Source organism: Pteronotus mesoamericanus, unplaced genomic scaffold, assembly GCF_021234165.1.
Source record: "Pteronotus mesoamericanus isolate MK-2021 breed Mesoamerican mustached bat unplaced genomic scaffold, CSHL_Meso_final contig_214, whole genome shotgun sequence".
Taxonomy (NCBI): domain Eukaryota; kingdom Metazoa; phylum Chordata; class Mammalia; order Chiroptera; family Mormoopidae; genus Pteronotus; species Pteronotus mesoamericanus.
In genome coordinates this window covers 1,761,558-1,782,015 of record NW_026555089.1, presented here as the reverse complement: position 1 = coordinate 1,782,015, position 20,458 = coordinate 1,761,558, and the positions used below count along the sequence as shown (strand labels likewise).

The 20,458-nt window shown below is 66.6% G+C and overlaps 1 protein-coding gene across 1 annotated transcript in view; it reads right to left on the bottom strand.

Annotated features, from left to right (window-relative positions):
• Positions 1-20,458, bottom strand: part of SHANK2 (SH3 and multiple ankyrin repeat domains 2) — a 289,453-nt gene that overhangs the window by 179,381 nt on the left and 89,614 nt on the right. Inside the window, exons 10-12 of the mRNA XM_054570752.1 lie at positions 11,478-11,793; positions 6,874-7,043; positions 1,701-1,814 (exon numbers count right to left, since the gene is read on the bottom strand). Of these exons, the coding sequence (XP_054426727.1) occupies positions 1,701-1,814; positions 6,874-7,043; positions 11,478-11,793 (600 nt within the window). The remainder of the gene's footprint in view (positions 1-1,700; positions 1,815-6,873; positions 7,044-11,477; positions 11,794-20,458) is intronic.

The following is a 20,458-nucleotide window of genomic DNA, read 5'->3' as shown; positions in this document are numbered from 1 at the left end:
GGGGATGGCGATTGAATCGGGGGGTGGTCAGCGAGGGGAGGAAGGGCACACGGGGATTTCAAGGTGCCGCTTACACGGGGTCGGGGGGTTTTACAAGGGGCTCCCTAAGGGACCCGTTTACGGGGTGTGAATGTTTCTGTGTTTGTTATGCTTCACTCAAACAAATAAAAATACAAAAGTCACATGAGCCCCAGTGTCCCGTCCTGTCTCCACAGCAGACGGGGACGCGGGCGCAGTGGAGGCAGAGGGTGGTCACGGGTTCCTGAACGGGGAGTGTGACCACGTGACGCTGCCCCCGGCCGCCCACCTCTGGGGACCGCCTGCGGCACCCAGGTCACGTGGCCGGCCCCCGGCAACAGGAACCACGCGCCAGCGCCCGCCCGCGGACAGGGTCCCGCACACCCCGCCCGCACCTGCTGGTCCAGCAGGAGCTGCTGAGGCCCCCGAGGGCGGCGCGGCCAGGACCCAAGTCCCAGCATCGGGGGAAGCGGCTCGTCTGCTGACCGGGAGAGCCGCCCGCCCAGCCCCGCCTCGGGCAGGAAGGAAAGGCAGCCAGCACAGAGCCATTGAGCCGTGGGCTTCTCTGTGACAGTGGCTGACATCACCCCACTGTGCATACACGCAGAGTGTTCCTTGGTCCGACAAGGGTGGCCCGTGACCTCCGGGTGGGTGCCCCATCGGCAGCCTCCTCTCCACAAACAGAGGACCCGCAGACACGCACTCTGTCCTGTGCAGGACACAGAGGACTGAGAGGCTGCCCCATCCTCCGGGAGCTGGGACAGGAGGAGCATGGGGGAGGGGTACGCGCAGCTCACTGGCAGTCGCCCGCAGGCCGATGCCGCCGTGACGTTGGCACACGCAGCGCCCTGCAGCCTGGGCTGCGAGGCCTCCAAGAGGTGCGTCACTGCAATCGGGGCACACTGGTCCCTCGTGCAAAGAGACTAAAAAACACGTACGACTCCCCCGTCCCCGACCCTATGATGGGACCACCTTCGCCGTCGCTTCAGAGCGTGTCATTTCCGGGGAAGAACCCACTCAGAGCCGTTGTGGAAGCGCCGTGCGGGCAGCCAGCCAGGAAGCCGGCGCCTGCGGGGGGGGACGCGGCAGCACCCCGGCCCCGGCGAGCCTGGCCGCCCCCAGGCGTGGGTGAGCCGGGCGCTCCCTGAAGCCAGCGGGGCCACGCGGACCAGGCTCTGCCCTCCGCCTGCTCTCATACTTTCGCTCACCACCGGCCTGTTCAATCTCTTGGCAACCAATTTTAAAACGGTCTTCCAAAGGCGCCTAGAGCCCCGGGGGGCTTTCCTGCATGACTGCCAGCCATCCTTGAGCGGTTTTCCCAGGGACACCGTGGTGCGCAGATCTCGGGGAGGGCGTGGGCGAGGCCTGCCCGAGCACGAAGCCGTCCGTTTACGGGCTTTGTAAGGAGGCTTCAAGCATTTTGTCCACCCCAAATCCTTTTTTTCTGAGGACCTTTCAACCCACGTTTTCTGGAACGTGTACTGAGCAGCCTCTTCCCTGAAAGCGTCCGCGCTGTCTCGCACTCGTCTCTGGTTTTGGCCACGGCCGTGGAATCCAATCGGCCTGCTACAGGAGCCCGGCTCCGCACCTTGGCCCTTCCCTGGGACGCGGCGCCCGCCGGCCCCTCCCACACGCATGCCCCACGGGCCGCCACCGCCCGGGCCTCAGAGGGGTCGCCTTACCTGCCTGGCTGTCCTTGGGTCTGCACTGCACTTCCTCCACGCACTCGGCCGGGAACCACCCGATGTGGCCGCGGGCACTGCCTTCCCAGAAGCCGCCTTCGCCGATGCTCAGAACTAGAGACAGGGGAAGGGGTGGCGTGAGTGGCCGGGCCGGGAGGGCCTGGGGCTGTGCGGGGAGGCGGGCTGGCGACGGCGCGGGGCTGGGGGGTCGGGCCAGGCCCCGGTCCACCCGCCGCTGACCGCGCTTCCTTCGGCCGTGGATGAGGGGACCGGGCACTGTCCCCTGGAGAGGACAGCGTGGAGGGCGTTCGCACAGCTGTCCCCGCATCGCCTCTGCCCGGCAGCCCCAGGGACAGAACACAAACATCTCTACATCTCACACCACATCACGCGGTCACTCTGTCCCCGCTGAGACGGGAGAGAGGTAACTGGGGTAGGGGGCAGGCCACCTCAAAGGGGAGCAGGGAGGATGAGGCCGTGTCTGCCCCTCCCAAGCTGGGGAGGGGTCCCAGTGTCTGGGTCCCCAGGACCTTTAAAGCCAGTGTGAGGAGAGCGCATTCGCGGCAGGAGCCGGGAAAGCAGCGGCGGCCGAGGGGTGGCCACGTGGCATCAGGACTCGTGAAAAGGGCTGAACTGAAAGTCGCGTGTGGCCAACGCCAGCGCCACGGAGAGCCGGCCCATCCGGGTGCTGACTTGCTCAGGAAGAACCTACTGATCGGGCGGGTCCTGGCGAGGAGCAGGGGTTTGCCCATCGCCTCGGGGAGCGGTGGCGGGCTTGTCCTCCACGTGCGCGGTGGGAACGCAGACACGGTGGGCGATGCACCCATGCACGGAAGGGCCCCAGAAACCCAAACTGTGTTTGTTTCTAACCTCGACCGACGCTGAGCCTGGGCGGGCCACGCCTGCCTGAGGCCGCGGGGTGGGGGAGTGTGGCAGGGACCTGTGAGCTCCCCAAGGCACCGTTTGGACAAACCCCTAGGCCCTAAGCATTTCCCTCCGCCCCTCGTTTCAGCCTCAAAGGGCAGGTGAAGAACAACTGGACCCATGATTTCTGAAGGTCAGCTGAACGGAAAACATCGGCTTTACCCGCCTTCGCCTGATGCTGCTAAGAAATGATCTGAAGGAAACAGAGGAGCAGGCTCCCAGTGAACCGGGACGACCGGGGCCATTTGAAGCGTATCCTCCCGACCCCACGCACGGCTGACCGGGCCGTGCACCCCGGACCTGAGGGGCAGCCCGCAGGCTCAGCCCTGGGCAGCCACCTGCCGTGTGCCGCCTGAGCCGGTGCCCCAGGCGGGGGCTCCGTGCCTCCCTGAGCAGCAGCGAGCGGGCCGTGCTGGCGGTTCCGGAAGGTTGCGGTCAGGATGAAACACCCACCGTGCCCCACCTTCTCTACGCGATGCTCGGGAGAGCGTCCCACTCTCCGTGCCTCAGTTTCCTCATTTGTCAAAGCAGGACGATACTCTCCGGCTCACGGGGGTACCGTGTGTGGCGCAGGGGCGCCGTAACCCAGCACGGAGCTCACCCTTCCTCACTCGCTTCCTCCTGAGCTCCCCGCCAGCGACAACACGGGCAGGCTCCACACTCATCGCTGTGACGCACACACTTCCGGGTGTGCTGTTGTTGTGACGAGCCCAGGAGGAAGGGTGGGAGGCCGCTTACCGCAGGCTGGAGGGCCGAGGGGCCAACGTAAGGAGGCCACCGGTGTGTGCTGGAAGGGGCCCCCGGCCCGGGCACCCTGACAGCAGGTGGGTGCCGGGCGCACAGCAGGCTCTCGGCTGGGGGACCGGATGGAGGCCGCGGTGCGGGAAGGCAGGGCCACATGCCCCTGGGTTTCTGGTGCAGCAGTTGGTAGCCTGTGGTCCTCTTTACTGGGGGGGCAGGTGCCAGTGTTGGGGGGGGCGGCTCTGGTCCCATGGGAAGACCCTGCGTAAGCTGAGGTCTGCGTCACAGGCCCTCCTGGTCCCCAGCAGCCACGTGCAAGGCCTGAGACCTTGGGGGCGGCACTCCTGGGGGCCTGCCTCCCGCACGCTCAGGGCAGGTGCCGACAGGCACACCTGTGTCCAGGTGGGGCGTGTGTCCCCCGTGCGGGGAGGAGGGGGTTGGCCCGGGCTCACCCTGAGATCGCGGACTTACGTTGTTCAAGGGAGACATGTCACAGCACGAGAACACACGGCGCACCCACTAGCCCTCCCCGAGCCCGGCGCGCTCCCAGGCCGTGCGGACAGGCGCGGGAGCAGGAGGCGGGCAGCCTCGCTGTCCTCTCTGCCGGTCACCACCCGGGCCGCCTTCCCTTGAAAACTGGACGCCAGCAGTGAGCACCCGCAGCAGATCGGCTTGGCCAGGTCGCGTGCCCGCCCCCGCGATGCTCCGTCCCGCGTCGCTCCACCCCTGGGGCGGCGCCAGCCTCTGGGGGCAGCTCCGGACCCCGCGTGCCCGCTGCCACGCCCAGCAGCCTCCTCAAGGGAAGCTGTCTGGGCTCCCCTCGACGTGCGCGTCGGCAGGGGGCCGGAGCACCCCGCATTTTCAAAGACGCGTGCTGGGGCGTGCTTCCCGGGGACGCGGGCTGCACCTGCCCGCTGTGAACGTCGGGACCCGTCCTCGGGGCTGAGCGGCGGGGCACTGAACAGCGTGAGGGCCGAAGCCACCCAGGGACGCCCCGGAGCCCTGTCCTCCCCTCAGCCCGGACACCGCCCCGGCCCCGGTCCGTGCAGGCCCACGCTGCCCCGGGTGGGGCGGCTGCAGCAGGGGGCGCCCCCTGCTCCTCCTCCACCTCCCCCCGCAGTCCCCAGGCGTGGCTCCCAAACAAGGTGGGCCCTGGGGCTCTGTCCTCCCAACTGTCTCAGAACGGGGGCACCTCCCACAAGAGGGGGCTCTGCCTGCCCGGCACAGCCGCGCCCACTGTCCGCCCGGGAGGAGGGCGGTGAAGGGCATGGAGTGGACGGGCTCCCGGGCCGGCTCTGCCAGGGAAGGGGTGCCCCTCCCACCGCGGCCGGTGAGGGACCGGGACAGAAAGACGTGCACTGGGGGCAGAGCCCGCTAGGCCGATGCCACTGAGCAGGGACAGCCACACACTCAGCAAAGACGTTTTGTCCCCTCCATCCGGGGCTCTCCGAGCACGGTGATGGGCTGGTAGGCGCAGTGCCGCCTGGCCGCCGGCCGCCTGTCCGCAGAGGTGGGTCCCGCACGCAGCCGGTGTGTTGGATGTGCCGCCATGGCCGTGCGGTCAATGAAACTCCCCGCACAGGCGGGGAATAAAAAAGAATTTACCTGTGACGTGTCTGCTACTAGATTCAAAGCTGCAGGGCCTGTGAATGTCTGCATTCATAACGTGAGTATTTATGATTTTAAAATTCACAGAAAGTGCTGCTTTAAGCTCTGTAGGGACAGTTCAGGGATTCCGCCCTGGGCGTGAAGGCCAAGGGGCCCCGTGGGGCGCGCCGCTGCATCAGTTACGAGACTCACAAGTGCGGAAGAGCAACCCCTGAGGGGCTGGAGCACGGAGAGAGGGGGCTGCCTGTGGGAGGGTGCACGCTGGGCCGAGCGCGGCCGCAGTGGAGGGAGCCCCTGCGCTCGGTTCGGGCCTGAGCGAAGCCAAGTCCGCACAGCAGGACTGGTGAGGGACCCGGGGAAAGGCCGGAGGTCTCAGGAGCCTGAAGAACCAGACAGATGAGTCGGATGTGGGGAGACTGGGGGTGGGGGGGCGGGGCATGCCCGCCCCCCAGGGAAAAAGCCAGGGAGGGCCAGGAAACACGGCCTCCCCACATCTCCGACGGACCCCAGAAAACGCACAGAGCAGGCACACGCAGTTCGGCCCAAGTTTGAGACCCGGGCCCGCCCAGAGTGTCACCCAAGCAACCAGCCAAAGCGAAATGAAGAAAACTAACAGAGGCTGGAATGAGCTCCCGGAGCTCAGAACGCACCGGAGACCCGCGGATGCACGGGCCTGAGAGGAGGGAGCCCACCCCAGTGGGCCGGCCCCAGGATGGCCCCCAGGATGGCCCCGGCGGGCGGGACAGACGGGGAGGGCAAAGGGACGACCACACGCCCCCGCGACGTCCTAAAACAGCACGTCTGACTGGGGGTGGAAACCCTCACCTGAGCCATAGGGGGGCTCAGCAAATACAAAGAAACGATTAAAGATACACGTGGAAGTGCTGCGGCTTAAACATGTTATTTCTGCAATTAAAAAATTCATAAGAGAAGCTTAACAGCTAATGGGACGTTTCAGAGGACGAGTAATCGAGTGTGAATATGGATCAATAGAAATCATCCGAGGTGAAGAAAGAGGTGGGAAGAAAACGCACAGAGCCCTGGGGGACTCGCGGACGCTGCCAGATGGCTGGACGACCGTGCGGCGGGACGCGCAGGCGGCGCCGAGCGAGGGCGGGGCCCCGCCCGCCTTCTGGAGCCTGGGAGCCTGCTGAGGCGGCCGGGTTAGCGGGGTGCGAGGAGGGGAAGGGGGAGAGCGGAGTTCGCGGCGGGCTCGGGCCCAGACAGAGGCTGCGGGGCGGGCGGGGCTCGGCCCTGGCCTTCCCACCTCCACGGGCCCGCTTCCTTCCCGTGCCGGGCACCTTCTGACGGCCGGCCCATGGCGGCGGGGCCCAGTGTGGCTGCCACGTGTGGCCTGCCATTTCTTGTTCTGCCTGGTGGGTGCTGCGGCTCCCACGTGGCCTGCAGCTCACCCTGGCCCCATCTCCACGTCCCTCCCGTGGCCTTCGGCACCGCAGGCCCTGGCCGCAGCCACCGCCAGCCTCCTTCCGCCCCGCTGCGCCCCTCACGAGGGCCGCCTGTGTCTGAGCACCCTGCTCAGAAGCCGCGCCGGCCCCTCGCTGCCCCGGGAACACAGTCCCCCGGCGTGATGTGCCGGGACCCGACCCGTACCGGGGCCGGCACCGGCGCCCCTTCCTCGTGAGGCCCTCGGGGTGTCTCGGTGGAAGGAGCGCTGCCGTCTGCACCCTCGTCTGCCCCTCCCCGTACTCTGCGCAGGGGGACCTCATTCCATGTGGCGTGTCACCGTCCACAATGGACAGCCTGGACTCCGGAGCTACGTCCCCAGGGAACGGCGGGCCAGCTTCACTCTGCTCCCCATCTGTCCCCGGGGCTCCATGTTTTCCACAGGGGCCTTGGCCTGACCTCGCCCCAGAAGCGGAGGATGTCCGTGGACACTGACCTTTGACCCTGTCGCCGCGGTGAAGGGGGATCTCGCCGTCGACCTGGGGTTGGTATGGCTTGACAACGACGAAGAGCCTCCCAGGCACCGCGCTGTAGAGCTTCCGCTTGGGCCCCGGATACTCCCCGGTGGAGAAGGCGTCCTTGCTGGCACCAGGCAGGAAGGCTGGCCTGCACGGGACGGGAGGGGGGGTCACGGCCCGGGACCGGGGAGGCCACGCGTGCACCTGTGGCCAGTCTGCTGCCACCTACACCGTGTCGAGAGCGGTCACATCGGAGTCCCCGATTCTCGGTGGGGCCGGAGACGTGACAGGGCCCGGGGGCCACGTTCCAGGTTAAAGGAGGCGGGCAGACCCCGTGATCTCATCCTGGCGTGTCCCCAGAGAAGCGAGAGCAGGGACTCGGACGGGTGTCTGCGCACCCACTTCCAGAGCTGCGTCAGTCGCAACTGCCAAGACGTAGACACGACACAGGTGCCCGTGGATGGACGAGGGACGCACAAACCGTGGTCCGTCCGCACAGCAGAGCACCGTTCAGGCTTAGCGAGGCAGAAGGTTCCGACACCCGCTACAACGGGAACGGGCCTCGGGGACACTGCTGAGCGAATACGCCAGACACGGAAGGACAGGCCCCGTGTGGTTCCACTCACAGGAGGCCCCAGAGGGGCCAGGTTCATAGTAGAAGGGAGGGTGGTGGGTGCTGGGGGATGGGTGAGGGTCTGGGGCGGGGATGTGGAACTCCCCTCTGCGTGACGGTGTCCCGCGTGGAAACCAACTGGGAGGGTAAACGTGGAACATCCCCCAACGCGGGAGGAGAGAAAGTGACAGGCGAGGCGCGGCCCATGTGGTGCCGGGACCCCAATTCCTCGGCAACCAAGATGTGCAGGAACCCGGGGGCCCGCTCCTCATCGACCCCCTGAGCCGGGCCTCCGGGCAGGCGGGACAGCAGGACAGTCCACCGCCAGGGCTGGCCCAGGCCGCGCCGGCCCGGCCCCCGCCTGCCAGCAGGGCCCATCCCCCCTTTCTGGGTCAGAAGGGGCGCAGGGGAGGGAGCAGCAAACACTGTCGTCACCGAGGAAACCAGGCAGGTCCCTGGTCCCGATGTTCACAAGAGGCAGGGAGAGGGCTTGCAGAGGGGGGCCTCACCACCCCAGACCCTTCCAGAACGGACTGCGCTTGTGCAGGAAAGGGGAGCAGTGGTTTCTGAGGCCCCGGGCTCCGCGGGGAAGGCCCTGGTCTCCGTGCAGGCCTGCCGCGGAATTTGGGGCGCCTGTCTCAGGTGGCGTTCTCTCTCGGCGCCCCAGACGCACGGCCCCTATGCCGGGGGAAGTACTGGTGATGCCCACGTCACCTTCCTTCAGAGGGGCAAGGGGCACAGGCTCGAGGCAGGCCCTGTGCACCCCAACGCCAGGGGCCTCCAGGAAAGGCCTCGCCCCCGCACCGGGCCGAGCCCTCTGCCCGTTTTATCCACCGCAAACCGAAAGGTCTGCCTGGCCTCAGCTTCCACGGCCCTGCGTTCCAGGTCTGGAAAGCAGCTCGGCTGAAAGACAGACCTTCCCAAGCCCCTGCCGGGTGCTTCCCAGGGACAGGAGGGGCCCCCGCCCGAGGGGAAGGTGGTGCTGCGGTGCCCCGGGCCGGAGAAGCAGGGGGCTCAGAGAGACGCGGCCAGCGGGCCGCAGGTGCATCTGACCTCTGCGTGAACTCAGAAGCAGGACCGTTCCCGCCCCACCAGGCCAAGACACACTTGTTCAGGCAAGGAGGGCCGCTGCCTTAATCTTGCAAAAGTATGTCAAGAGCTGTGCTGAACCTGGTGAGAGCCAGTCACCCCCCTGGGAGGCTGGGAGGGGCCTTGGGAGGACCCCACTCCTCTCCACACTCAGTGGTGGGCGACAAGGCACCCCAGTCTCGAGCCTGTTCTCAGGGATGTGGACCAGCCATGCCAACAGATGCCACTAGAGGGCGCGTCTCAGGTAGGTGGGTACAGAGCCCTGAACCCGGGGCAGGGTGCCAAGAGGTGCGACAGGTACCTCGGTTCCCAAAGGCCCTGGACAGGCTTCTCTCCTTCGCCTTGCACTCGGGTCTGCGGGCTGTCTGACCCGGCCCCGGCCCCGGCCCCGGCCCCGTGGACGGGGGTGGCCCTGACCACACACAGCCCCGGCTTGGCGGTGGGGGGCGGCCGTCAGTGGGCGGGGCTCGGGCAGCTTGGGCTCCCCGCCTCCCCGCCGGCACCTGAGGGCTTGGTTCGGGCAACACGGATGTGCCTGTCACATTCTTGGCGGAGGTTTCTGGCACCTCGGGTCAATGCTGGGGCAGCCGGGTCTGCCTGGGGGAGGTGCTGGGCGGCCAGCCTTCCCCCCACCCCCCGGACAGCGACAGAGAAAGGGGCAGACCATGGGGGTGGGGAGTCGCAGGGCAACCGCCGCGTGCCCAGGACGCTCCCCTCGGCCCGGTGGACGTGCCGTTCTGCACTCTGCCCCGAGGCCCGGCTGGGAGTCGTCACCCGGGCAGTGGCGCCCGACACCCTCCCGTGCAGGCCCCACGGCGGCCAGAAGGTCCTTCAACAGGGTCCCCGACAATTATCACAACTAACGGTAGCAAACCCTTCCGTGGACCTTCCTATGAGTCAACACAGGTTCCTGACACGGGATGGGTATTGAACAGAATCCTCACCACACACCTATCGGTTCCATTTCACATATGAGGAAACTGAGGCACAGAACAGTCAAGCGACACACTGTGCATGCACACATTCACATGTGTACATGCACACACAGTGAACACATGCATACAACACATGCGCACAAATACAAGTACATGAACACAGGTGCACCGCACAAACACATGTGTGCACATGCATGTACACAATGCATGGACACGGGCGCACACCAATGTTTGCACATATACTCACACGTGTACACACATGTACAGTGCACAAAACATGTACACAGAACACACTACAAACACACATATACAAGCGCATGCACACACATGTGCACAGAGCATACAGACGTGCACACAGCACATGGAAACATGCACACACACAACACATGCATGCACACATGAACACAAATGCACGCCTGTGCATACAGAAACACATTCACAGAAACAAAGACTCACACACGAGTGTACGCGCACGCACCAACGCAGTGTGCACGTGAGCACACACAAGCACACGCACATGCACAGCGCCCAGGGAACCGGGGCCGTCGGGCAGGCCCCAGCCGGCGCCCGGGCGCTGCACGCTCCCCTCAGTGTCGCCTTGGCAGCTGTGGCGCGTCCCCGGCCACACTGCCATTGGCATCTTATTAGATTTCACACTGGAGGAAGGGGACGCACTCTCCTTAAAATTATGGTCATAACTCTGGCAAACGGTGTGAAGTGGAATTTTCTGCCTTGGGGGAATCCTTTAATTTAGCTTTAAACTGTTCTCAGCACCTGGGACTTCTCCCTTGGGGCGGCTCCAAGCGAGAATCTAGACCAGAGCCAGGAACTGGGTCTCACCGTTCGGAGGACGAGCCCCGGGTGGAGGGGTCGCTAAAGCCCACCGCTGGGGGCTTGGGGGGCTGGCATCGAGAGGATCGGCCCATGGCTGCACGGAGGGGCAGGAGGCAGCTCCCACGCACGTCCCCGCCGCAGCTCCTGCTGCTCGGGGTCCCGGCGGCCCGCCCCACCCCCAGCCGCGGGGAGCATGGAGCCCTCCCCCCGCGTCCCCGTCTCAGCGGCGGTGTGGCGCTGGGCGGCGGGTGGCGTGGAGGCTCCAGCGCCTTAGGAGGCCAGGGAGGAAACGTGAAAGGCGGGTGGGCAATCGGGGGACAGGCACTGAGTGCCGGGCCAGAGCGGGCGTTCTGGCCTCACCGGAAAGGCCCTGCCAGCCGGGACATGCAGGCCCCGCCGGGCGCCGCGGGGCAGGACAGGTTCTGGGGGAGACGCCCTCCAGAGCCGTCGCCGCTGCGCGCTCAGCGCTCTGGGTCAGAGTCTTGCTGTGGCTTCGCACGGGCCTCGTCTCAGACGGGGACAAGAAGGGGCCCCGGCTGCCTGGGCCGCTGTGGGGACTGGCACAGCAGGGCCGCGGAGGCCGTCGCTGCGGCCGCTGGGGTGCGCGGGCCCGTGCCGGCCGAGCCCGTTTCCTCACCTGCACCGGGTGAGGTGCATGTGCAGAGCAAACGAGCTGCTGTGCCAACAGGGCACCTGAAGAACTTGGCTGCGTCTCTGGTCACGTGTCCCTTTTGGGACCCAGCAGCTGATGCAGAAGGGCAGGAAACGGGGCCTCAACACCCTCCGGCCCCTGCAGGAAGTTCCGCATGCCCAGACTCTCACACCTGCCCGGGGGCGGTCACCCGGCCATCGTGGGCTCAGTGCTCGCGAAGTGACCCTGGGCCCCCGCCGCTGGCTGGAGACGGCCCGAGCCGGGGCAGTTGGCAGGACCCCGCCTTGGAAGGGTTCTCCCCACGCGGGATGGAATGGCCAGGCCTTATGTGCAGCGCCGGGTTCTAGAGCAGCCCCGAGCTCTGGACCCGGCAGCGCAGTGCCCGAGGGTCTGACTCGCTGCTCCCCAGGGGGGCCGCCCCGGCCCCACACCAGTCCCACCCTGCCCACCGCTCCTTACCCCACGTGCCAGGGCTGCGGCGGCCTCCTGCCATCCTCGCCGGGGCCGCCGAGCCTGTTGAGCGACGGGGACCTGCTGCGGGGCCCGGGGATGTAGCTGCCGAGGGTCCTCACGGCCCCGTCGGCCGGGCCAGGCGTCTGCTGCAGCAGCTGGGGCGAGAGGCTGCGGTGGGAGGCAGCGGAGCAGACGGCCCAGTCGGGCGCGCCGGCGTTGAGGTTGTTGTCGCTGTTGGAGCGCAGCAGGACCCGGGGGGCGGCCAACGTGTTGGGGGGCCGCCGCCTGCGGTTGGAGTACGCTGGGGCCTCGCGGAAGGGCACTGGGTGGGAGAGAACGGGAGAGGCGGGTGAGCGGGCGGGGCGCTGCCGGCACGGGCTGGGCACAGGCGGGCCGAGCAGAGCCGCGTGCACAGGCGCCGTGAGTTCTGGCTGAGGCCCCCACGAAGGGGACCCCGCTGGACGCAGAACTCAGCCCCACATAGAAGCACAGGCAGGTGGAGACCGAGGACGTCCACGGGGCACAGAGGCTCAAGCGAACACAGCGATGGAAAGGACGCGGGGTCCGACTTCCATCCGGGCCGGCGCCCCGGCCTACGCAACCCGGACACACGTGTGAGGGCGGCCGCCCGTCCCGCAGCGCGGTCCGGACACCGAGGCGGCCGCGGCGCCTCCGCACCGCGACCTGAGCCTGGCCCCGGGTATGGGCTCAGTGGTGTCCCCCGATCCTCACGTGTCAAGGCCCTCATCGCTGGGACCTCCGGGTGTGGCTGAATCAGGAGACGGGGTCTTTGGAGAGGGGACTGAAATAAATGCGGCCGCTAGGCTGGGCCCTGATCCAATGGGAGAGGAAGTTTTGACAGAGACAGGCACAGAGGGACGGCCGTGGGGGGACACGGGGTGGGGGGGACGGCGGGGACTGGCCCTGCCCACACCTGGGTCTCGGACCCTGGCCTCCAGGACAGGGACCGTGAGGGTCTGTGGTTTAAGCCGCCGTCAGCGGGACGTCGATAGCGTGGCCCCCGGTCACGGACACAGCCCGCAGAGCTCCTGGGTGACGTCGGCCAGCTTCCGCCCCAGGCTCGCTCCCTTCTCCGCCACCAGCCTGGGACCCGGAGGTGAGATGGGGGAGGTGTGGGCACGGCTCCCTTGGCGCCTTACAAAGTTCCAGACCAGAGGCCAGGCCCTCCCTGCCCAGGGACTCAGATCGGGGACACTGACCCCGGGGATGGCTCTGCAGCCACCTGGGGTCGCCCCCGGGGTGGGAGCGGAAACAGAAATAGCCCTTTCCGAGAAGAAGCAACTAAAGGAAAGCAGCCGCCCCAGCTGAGGGCTGAGCGAGGTGCCCGGGGCCCCGGGCTGCCAAGGGCTCGGCGCCCCAGGCAGGCTCCTGCCGCCGGGCAACCGGCACGCGGAGGCCAGGGCGGCCCTCCCACAGGCTGGACACGGGGACCTCGGCCTCCCCCGGGGGGCCGGCACAGAGCCCCGGACGACGACCGTCCGGCCGCCCCTGTCCGAGGCTGCCGAGAAGCGCCCCTCGGGGACGAAGGGCAGCGGCACCCTTCCCGGGGCCTGCGCGGGCCATCGGCCCACTGCCAGCCCACACCACGCTGGACGCCAGGGCTCACAGGAGATGGGGTGGCGCCGGCCGGTGTCACAGGGGACAGGGGTGGGGCCAGCGCAGCGGCATGGAGACAGCTGTGGCCCAGGGCGGCCCGCGCCGCCGGACCGGGACGCAGGCAGTCCTGGGAGAGCAGGGATGGGGCCGCCGGGGGGCCGCACGGAGCGGCGGGGGCTTCCCGAGGGCGCACACTCGGACTCACGTCCCAGGCCAGTGCGGCCCGTGAGAACCGGAAACTGACACGTGGCGGGGTCGCGCCCTTCCCATCTGACCGCTTCCTCCAGGAAGCCCTCCTGCCGGGCGACGGCACTGCTTCGAGGCCGCTGGGGCTCTCCGGCAGGGGCTGCACCTGCACCCGACTCCCCAAAGCACGAGAACTCAGATGCCCGCCGGCCCGGAGGGACGGGGACCGGGACAGGCCGGTCTCAGTGCCTGGGGCTGCCCTGCCCAGGGGCAATCAGCAGGGCCTTGCCCGCCTACTAGGACATCTCACTTTGGGAAAAAGTTTGTGTTCTGCTTGTCGCAGGGGAGAGCCGCGTGGGGGTCACTGGAGGCCAAGAAGACTCCGGAATGACCCGGTGTTTGCCGCGTGGGTTGGGAGGTGCACCTGGCGGGGGCGTCCCGGCGACCTGAGGCCGCCTGACGCAGGGCTGAGGACGGAAGGACCTCGCCGGGGGGGCGGATGGTCCCGTGACCTTAGCAAGCGAGAATCTGTCACTCAAGAGGTCGCTGGCTGCAGACGAGGTCACAGCAAGAGGTGACAACGGGAGCCGGCACATCCAGTAGAACGCAGCCACAGAGCCCTCGGCTCCCCGAATTGTCTCCCTGGTCCCCCAACCCGGGGCAGGCCAGGGCTTATGCTAACAGGGGGAGGGGACTCCCGGGTCCCAGGCTGGGAAACGCCCGCATTCCATTTAAAGGAGCTGCCCAGCTTCTGGGACGACACGGCCAAGTCTGCTTTCTGACCCGTGCGGCTGGGACAGGTGTTGAGGTCCTGGACAGGGGGGGACAGTGTTCGGGGAGGGGGGGTTCCTGCCCGTGGCTGAGGTGGACCTGGCAGGCAGGAAACGTCTATGAAAGAGCAGGACAGACACAGAAGGAGCTGACGCCACACTCCCCCATGAAAATTTCCACGCTTGCTGTGGATGACAAAGATTGGAGCCTCAGAGTGTGGATCTGTGTTAATAATGTAAGAAACGAGCCCAGACAAAGGCTGTTTTTATGTTAATTCCCAAGAAACAGGCTGCGGGGCCTTCTGTGTGGGGCTCACAGAGCAGCGGGAACGCACGTGGGGCGGCCGCTGAGGACGCGGAGAGCGCGCTGCGGGGGCACCCACGCGCCTCGGCCCCGCGCCCCCAGCGAGGTAGCCGGATGGAACCCCGCAGGCGACGTTAGTAGAAACGCCCTAATCAAAACTGCCTCGCTCAGTCGCCAAGATTTGCCTCGAATTAGCTCCCTCTGCAATTTAATGGGAAATTTGGGGGATCCATTTCACGGCTGGTGCCAAGAGGCACCTGCCTAATTCCTCTAAAGTAACATCTTCCTAAAGCTTTCCGAAACCGAGAGCTCTCCGCCGGCAAACTCCGGGGAGCCCTCCGAGGATTTTCATGTGCGTGTGTGAAAAGGGTTAAAAATAACTCTTTTCCTGCCTGAAGTGATTGATGTGCCACCCAACTGCTTCCTTCTTTCAGGCAATCTGCAAACTAACTCTTCAGTGGGTGGGTGTTCCCTTTGCCGTCTTGCATGCACTTATTTATACATTCTGTCCACAATGAAAAACTACACAAGGCATGACAGAAAGCGTGCGCGCTTCTGAAGTCCGCCACGAGGCACCTCCGACCCTCCCCGAGCCCCTGCAACCCCGGGACAGCCCAGGGCGGCTGGGGAGCGTCCGGACACGGCTGGCCGCTGCGGCCGGCCCCGCGCCCCGACCTCTCTTCAGCCTGAGCTCTCCGCCTGCAGCTGCCGGACAGACAGAGCCAAAACTTCCTTTATTATCCTAGGACTTAGTTCCTAATGTGCCCTTGGGCGCGGTCACCATGGATGCACATCCTGGAATGCAGCTCTGCAGGGGACGGGAGCCCCAGGCACAAAAATAAAATCCAACGGCACCTTCAAGTGGGTTACAATGCCGGACAAGTGCAACAAAGCCTCCCTGCTGCCCGGCGCGTTTGCTCCCTGGCACGCCCAGATGAACCACCAGCGATTTCTGGAGGAACCGGGGCTCCCCTCCTGCTCCCCCGCCATCCCGAGAACCCGGGCGAAACGGCTCGTCCCCATGCACAGCGCTCCCCGGGGCTCTGCCTTACCTTCCTTCTTGGTGAAGGCATTCAACAAAGACTTCATTTTCCCTCTGACTTCGGCAGCGGTCCGCCGCTCATTATATAACCTTCTTGGATGGGGGAAAGGAGAGGCGCGCTGCCCGGCCCCTCGGCGCTGGAGCGACGGGCCTCTGGGCACGGCGTGCCTCCGAGCATCGCTGGGCACGCCAGCCCCGGCGTGCTGGGGACAGAGCCCACCCCATCGCCTGCCTGCCTGCCAGCTGGGAGCCGCCGCGCGTAGCCTGGGGCCGCGCTCAAGCCCCGCTGCCTCTCCCGGCGCCCATCATGTGAGCAGCGCTACTCCGCTTCTGTGATCCGTGCGGGAACGGGGAGGGGCGGGCAGGAGCCCCGCGTCCGCGGGCTGGCCTCCAGCATCTGCCAGCCGCCGGGGCAGAGGATCCCGGGGAACCCGGGGGCTCGGGCCACTTCTGCTCCAGCGCGCCCGGGGCTGAATGGAACGCAAGAGCGCTTTCCCAGTTTTCCTTTTAAAGGAAACACCAAGTCAGAGGCTGCGAGCAGGTCGGGAGGCTAAAACATCCCTCTTCCAAAAGCCGCACGCCCGGCCCGCGCTCCTGGGACGCCTTTGCCAGCTTTCCGGAACTTCTGCTCCTGACCCAGATTTCTGTTCGAAGTCATCAGGCAGGAGCACCCATCCCTCCTCCGGCCCACCCCGCCGCGGGGGTTACCCTGGGGAAATCGGACCCCCCTCCCCTTGTAAAGGGAGATAAAACAAGGAGATGTGATGGCCGGCCCTCGTCCCACGCAGTGCACGCCAAGAGCGGCTTCAAGTCACGTCAGACAGGTCCTCAGCATTTCCCCCAACAGAAGGCAGGGGAGGCCAGGAGAAGGGTCGGTGACAAAGCTCCTCGTACAAAACCCACAACGGAGGGCCGGACGCCGGGAGCCCCCGGCAGGTTGCAGAGGTCACGTCCTAAACCCTACACGGGGCCACCGGGGCCCGGGCTCTGCTGCCGCCGTGCCTGCTGCTGGCTGGAATTAAGTGTGCAGCTTTCCTGTTGCTAAGAGAACTGCTTCCCAAATTAAAAAGAGAGAGAGAGCGAGAGCGAGAGAGAGAGAGAGAGAGAGATGAAGCAAGATGAGGGGGGAAAGCAATGGGAACACGTGAGTCAAGGTCTGTACGGGCGACACGCATGTGATGACAAGAATGGCGGCTTGAGACGCGACGGGTGGCCTGGGCGGGCGGGACGCCTCGGGCGGCGTCTCAGTGCGGGGACAGGGGGCCACCATGGGCGCGTCTGGCAGGCGCCCCGTGCGGGCTGCACGTTTCCATGCCATCTCTTTACCTCCCGCCCACCCCGAAAGGCACAGCCGTCCCCTGCGGACGCTCCGCCCGGGTGACGCCCTCGCCACCCACCGCGTCCCACACCGGAGCCCTGGCCCGTTCTAAGGTGTGCTCTGAACGACGATTCTGCTGCTGGCGCGTGCGTCATCAAAGACCCCATGCCTTGTCCCGCACACGTCGCCGCCTCAGGGACAGAGGTGGCGCTGGCACAGTCGGACACTGTCCCTGCACGTTTGGGACAAGGCAGTGTAGCTTCCAGAAGCATCTCCCTCACACGCAGGGAACATCACCAACAAGGACAGAGCTGCTGTGCCTGGGGAGACCAAAGCTGTTTCCCCCAGGCGGACTGGGTGGGGTCCGCACGATGGCACAGTCGGTGGCCGCGGCTGGCTCGTCGCGCTGTGCTGGCCCCGGGCCCGGCCGCCTGCCTGGCTGGGACCCCACGCCACAGCGCCGACGGCCCAGGGAGCACCTCCAGAGGCGGGGGCTCAGCCACGTGAGCCCCAAGAACATGCCAAAGCCCGGGGAACCCTCCGGGGGCGTGGGAGGCTCGGCGATGCTCAACCCTACCTCCATCTGTCTGTGATGGACGCGCTCCCAAGTCGCGCGCCTCCTGCTGCGCCTTTGCTGTGAGCAGGGAGCGCAGGGCGCGTGCGGCCCAGAGCGGACGGCGGGGGGGCCGGGGGGGGCCGTGCGGCAGGGACCTCGCCAAAGACTGTAGGCAGCCCCGCTGCTGCCTGTGGGCAGGGGAATTCGGGCAGAAGCGGCTTCACTGGGTGTCACCGTGAAAAGCCCAAGGGAAGAGAAACAGTTCGCCAAACGGCACTGGCATGTGTCCCAGGTAGGAGCAGGCTTGGCCCCCCCACCCCATCCCACCCCACCCCCCCACCCCGCCACCCCATGCCCCACCGCAACGGCGCACGGCGGGTGCGCCGGGGACCCAGCAGTGAGCAGGACAGAAGGAGTCGCTGGTTCCCCGCTCGGACAGCGCAGGGGGTGGGGTGGGGAACGAGGCCCAACTGTGGGCACGGCAGGATTTGAGGAGCCCAGGAAACACCTGTCGCCAAAAACATCCCGTTCCAGACACCTCACCTCTGTCAGTAAGTGACAACTTTTCCAATCCACGCCTCCAGGGCTCTGCGTGAAAACTTCACAGAACTTAGGAGCGGGAGCTCTGGCAGACCCATGCGCGGGCCTACTGTGTGCCCACAGAAACCCTGTCACAGGAGATGGGCCACTCCCGGTCCCACCTGCCACGCCCTTCGAAGGCTTCCTTGCCACCGGCGGGCGCACTCTCCTTGAATACTGCCAGCGACAGGGAGCTCACCCCTGTGCACGGCGGCTCTCACCATGAGCCATAGGCTAAGGAAGCCGGGTCCGGGCCCACATGTACCAGGCCCCTTCCCTTCGCACAGACATCGTGCCCGCACCCGCCACAGGCGCGTCTGGAAGAAAAGCGCGGTGTTCAAAGCCAGACCTCACTCCGAGCCCTTCGCTCTCAAACCTCGGAGACCCAGTAGTGACCCGAGGGACTCTGGAATGTTGGGAGCGGAGGCGGATCCGCTCTCGGATCCTCCCCTCCTGCACCCCCCACAGAACCCCGGGAAGCCGCTGACCCCGCTCCATCCCCCAGACGAGGAGATCAGAACAACAGAACTACAACCCCACGATGAAAAGTAAGACAAATAGGGATGACGAAATTAAAGACCCACGTCTCCCCCAAGCTCCTAGGCCTCTCCTCCTCTGAGTCGGTCGCCCAGGATGGCTCTCGGACGGCCAGGACATTCCTGTGGTGTCGCATCGAGTGCCCGAGGCCGTGTGGGTGTGACGGGCCCCAGCTGTGGGTTTGGAGATGCCCGAGACCCAGGCCCCAGGAAGGGCTGAGCCTGCCCCCCTCCAGCTCGTAGGCCCTGTGCTCCCCCACAGGGTCCTGCTAGGAGGATGGACGTGCCCGCTAGGCGCCGCGCCAGCCACGCTCCCCTTGGCTGAGCGCCGACGAGCTTGGACTTCATCCCGGACGACGGGGAGGTGGCAGGGCCACTTCCGGGTGTCGCAGGATGGGGATGAGGCAGGGGGCAGGGAGTGGGAACTGGACGCCAAGCGGGAAAGCGAGAGGAAGGACTCGTGGAGGCGCCACATCAGACGCCGGCCAGGGAGGAAGTGGGCCACGCCCAAACCAAACCTGCCGCGCCCGCATCCTGGCCCCTGGGAGGCAAACAGCGCAGAACAAATACACGAATACACAACAAGTACAAGTACGCGCACGCCAGCCTGCCTCCCCGGCCCCGGACCCGCAGGGCGGCGCCACCTCGGCGGCCCAGGGAACCGCGGGCGCTGATCCACCCCCCCAAACCTGCGCTCTCCCAGCCTCTGTTATTTGCTACATCTTTTGACAACTGCCTGACAACAGGCTGAAAATAATTTCATCTCTTGTACAAAAAAAGGCTCTTCGCACATCAGAACATTTCAGACTCTGAAGTCCTGGCAGGGAGGAAGCGCCAGGTGTTGTAAACACGCCCCAGGAGAGTCCGCGGCTCCCCTCGCTGGGCTTGGGCACGCCGCCGGGCACGCGCCCACCACGAGCCCACCTGCCCATGCCGTGGCCCCGCGCCGGCGTGGGAGCCCGGGGGACGCGGGGCTGGCTGAGTCTCCCTCCGCGGGCGGCTGGGGCTGGCCTGGCAGCCCGGCCCTCGGTGTCCCCGTCCGTGAGGTGGGGACCCCTGAGCCCGAGTTTGAAGCACAAAGGCGTGGGATGCTGACCTCCTGGGCCCAGTCCCGGGCCTGCCCCGCCCGCCCAGCTCCTCGGCCCCGGGAAAGGCATGACATCTCTCCCTGCCTCTGTTTCTTCGTCTGTCCTGTGGGGACCAACAGTGCCACCTCCTAGGAGGGTCGTGCGCGTGAGTCCTTCAGTCTGGAACAGCGCCTGGACTTCAGAGCTGTTAGCAATCGCCAAGCACAGCGCCTGGACTTCAGAGCTGTTAGCAATTGGCAAGCACACACGTCTAACTCAAAAACACCTGCAAGCGGTGGCAAGGCGATCCCCCCGGCCCCCTGACCCCACGTCTATCATAAGCCCCGCCCCGGGTCCCGCTGCAGAGCCCCCCGTGGCTGCAGTCCGGCTCAGGCACTGCCTGGCTCCAGGGCCCTTCCAGCTCCTCGCAGGCAGGTTCAACGACCCCCGCCCATCACCCTGCAACCGCGAGGCGCTCCCCGAAGCCCCGGCGGGGGCCCTGACTCAGTTCTGAGGGTGCGGCCCAGAGAACCGAGTTCAGGGGACGTGCCACCGAGCCAGGAAAGGGTGTCCCGTGGCTGGCCCGGAGGGCCGAGGGGGCGTCTGCTGAGCGGTCAGGGCTGCGTGGGCACGCTGAGCCTCAGTTTCCCCTGTGGGAGACCCAGAGGGCCTCAGACTCTCGGTTCTCCGAAGGGCCTCCCCAGGGGTGGCTCGTTCTGTCCTTAAGCCATAGCACTGCCACCTGGGGCCTGCAGCCTCCTCACTCCCCTGCCCCATTACTGCCGCCTCCCCCAGTCCCGCTCTGGGACCCGCCTGCCCCGCGGAGCCCCAGTGGCCAGCCGGCCCCCGCGGCAGGGCGGTGCCGGCCACACAGAGCAGCCCCGTGCGGCAGGGCACCGGGCTGACCACACGGGCCCCGCACCAGGCTCTCTGGACCCTCGGTGGGCCGGGAACCCCCCCAGTCCCTCGGGACCTTCCTTTCCTGCGTCGGCAAGACAGCGGGCCCTGGCTG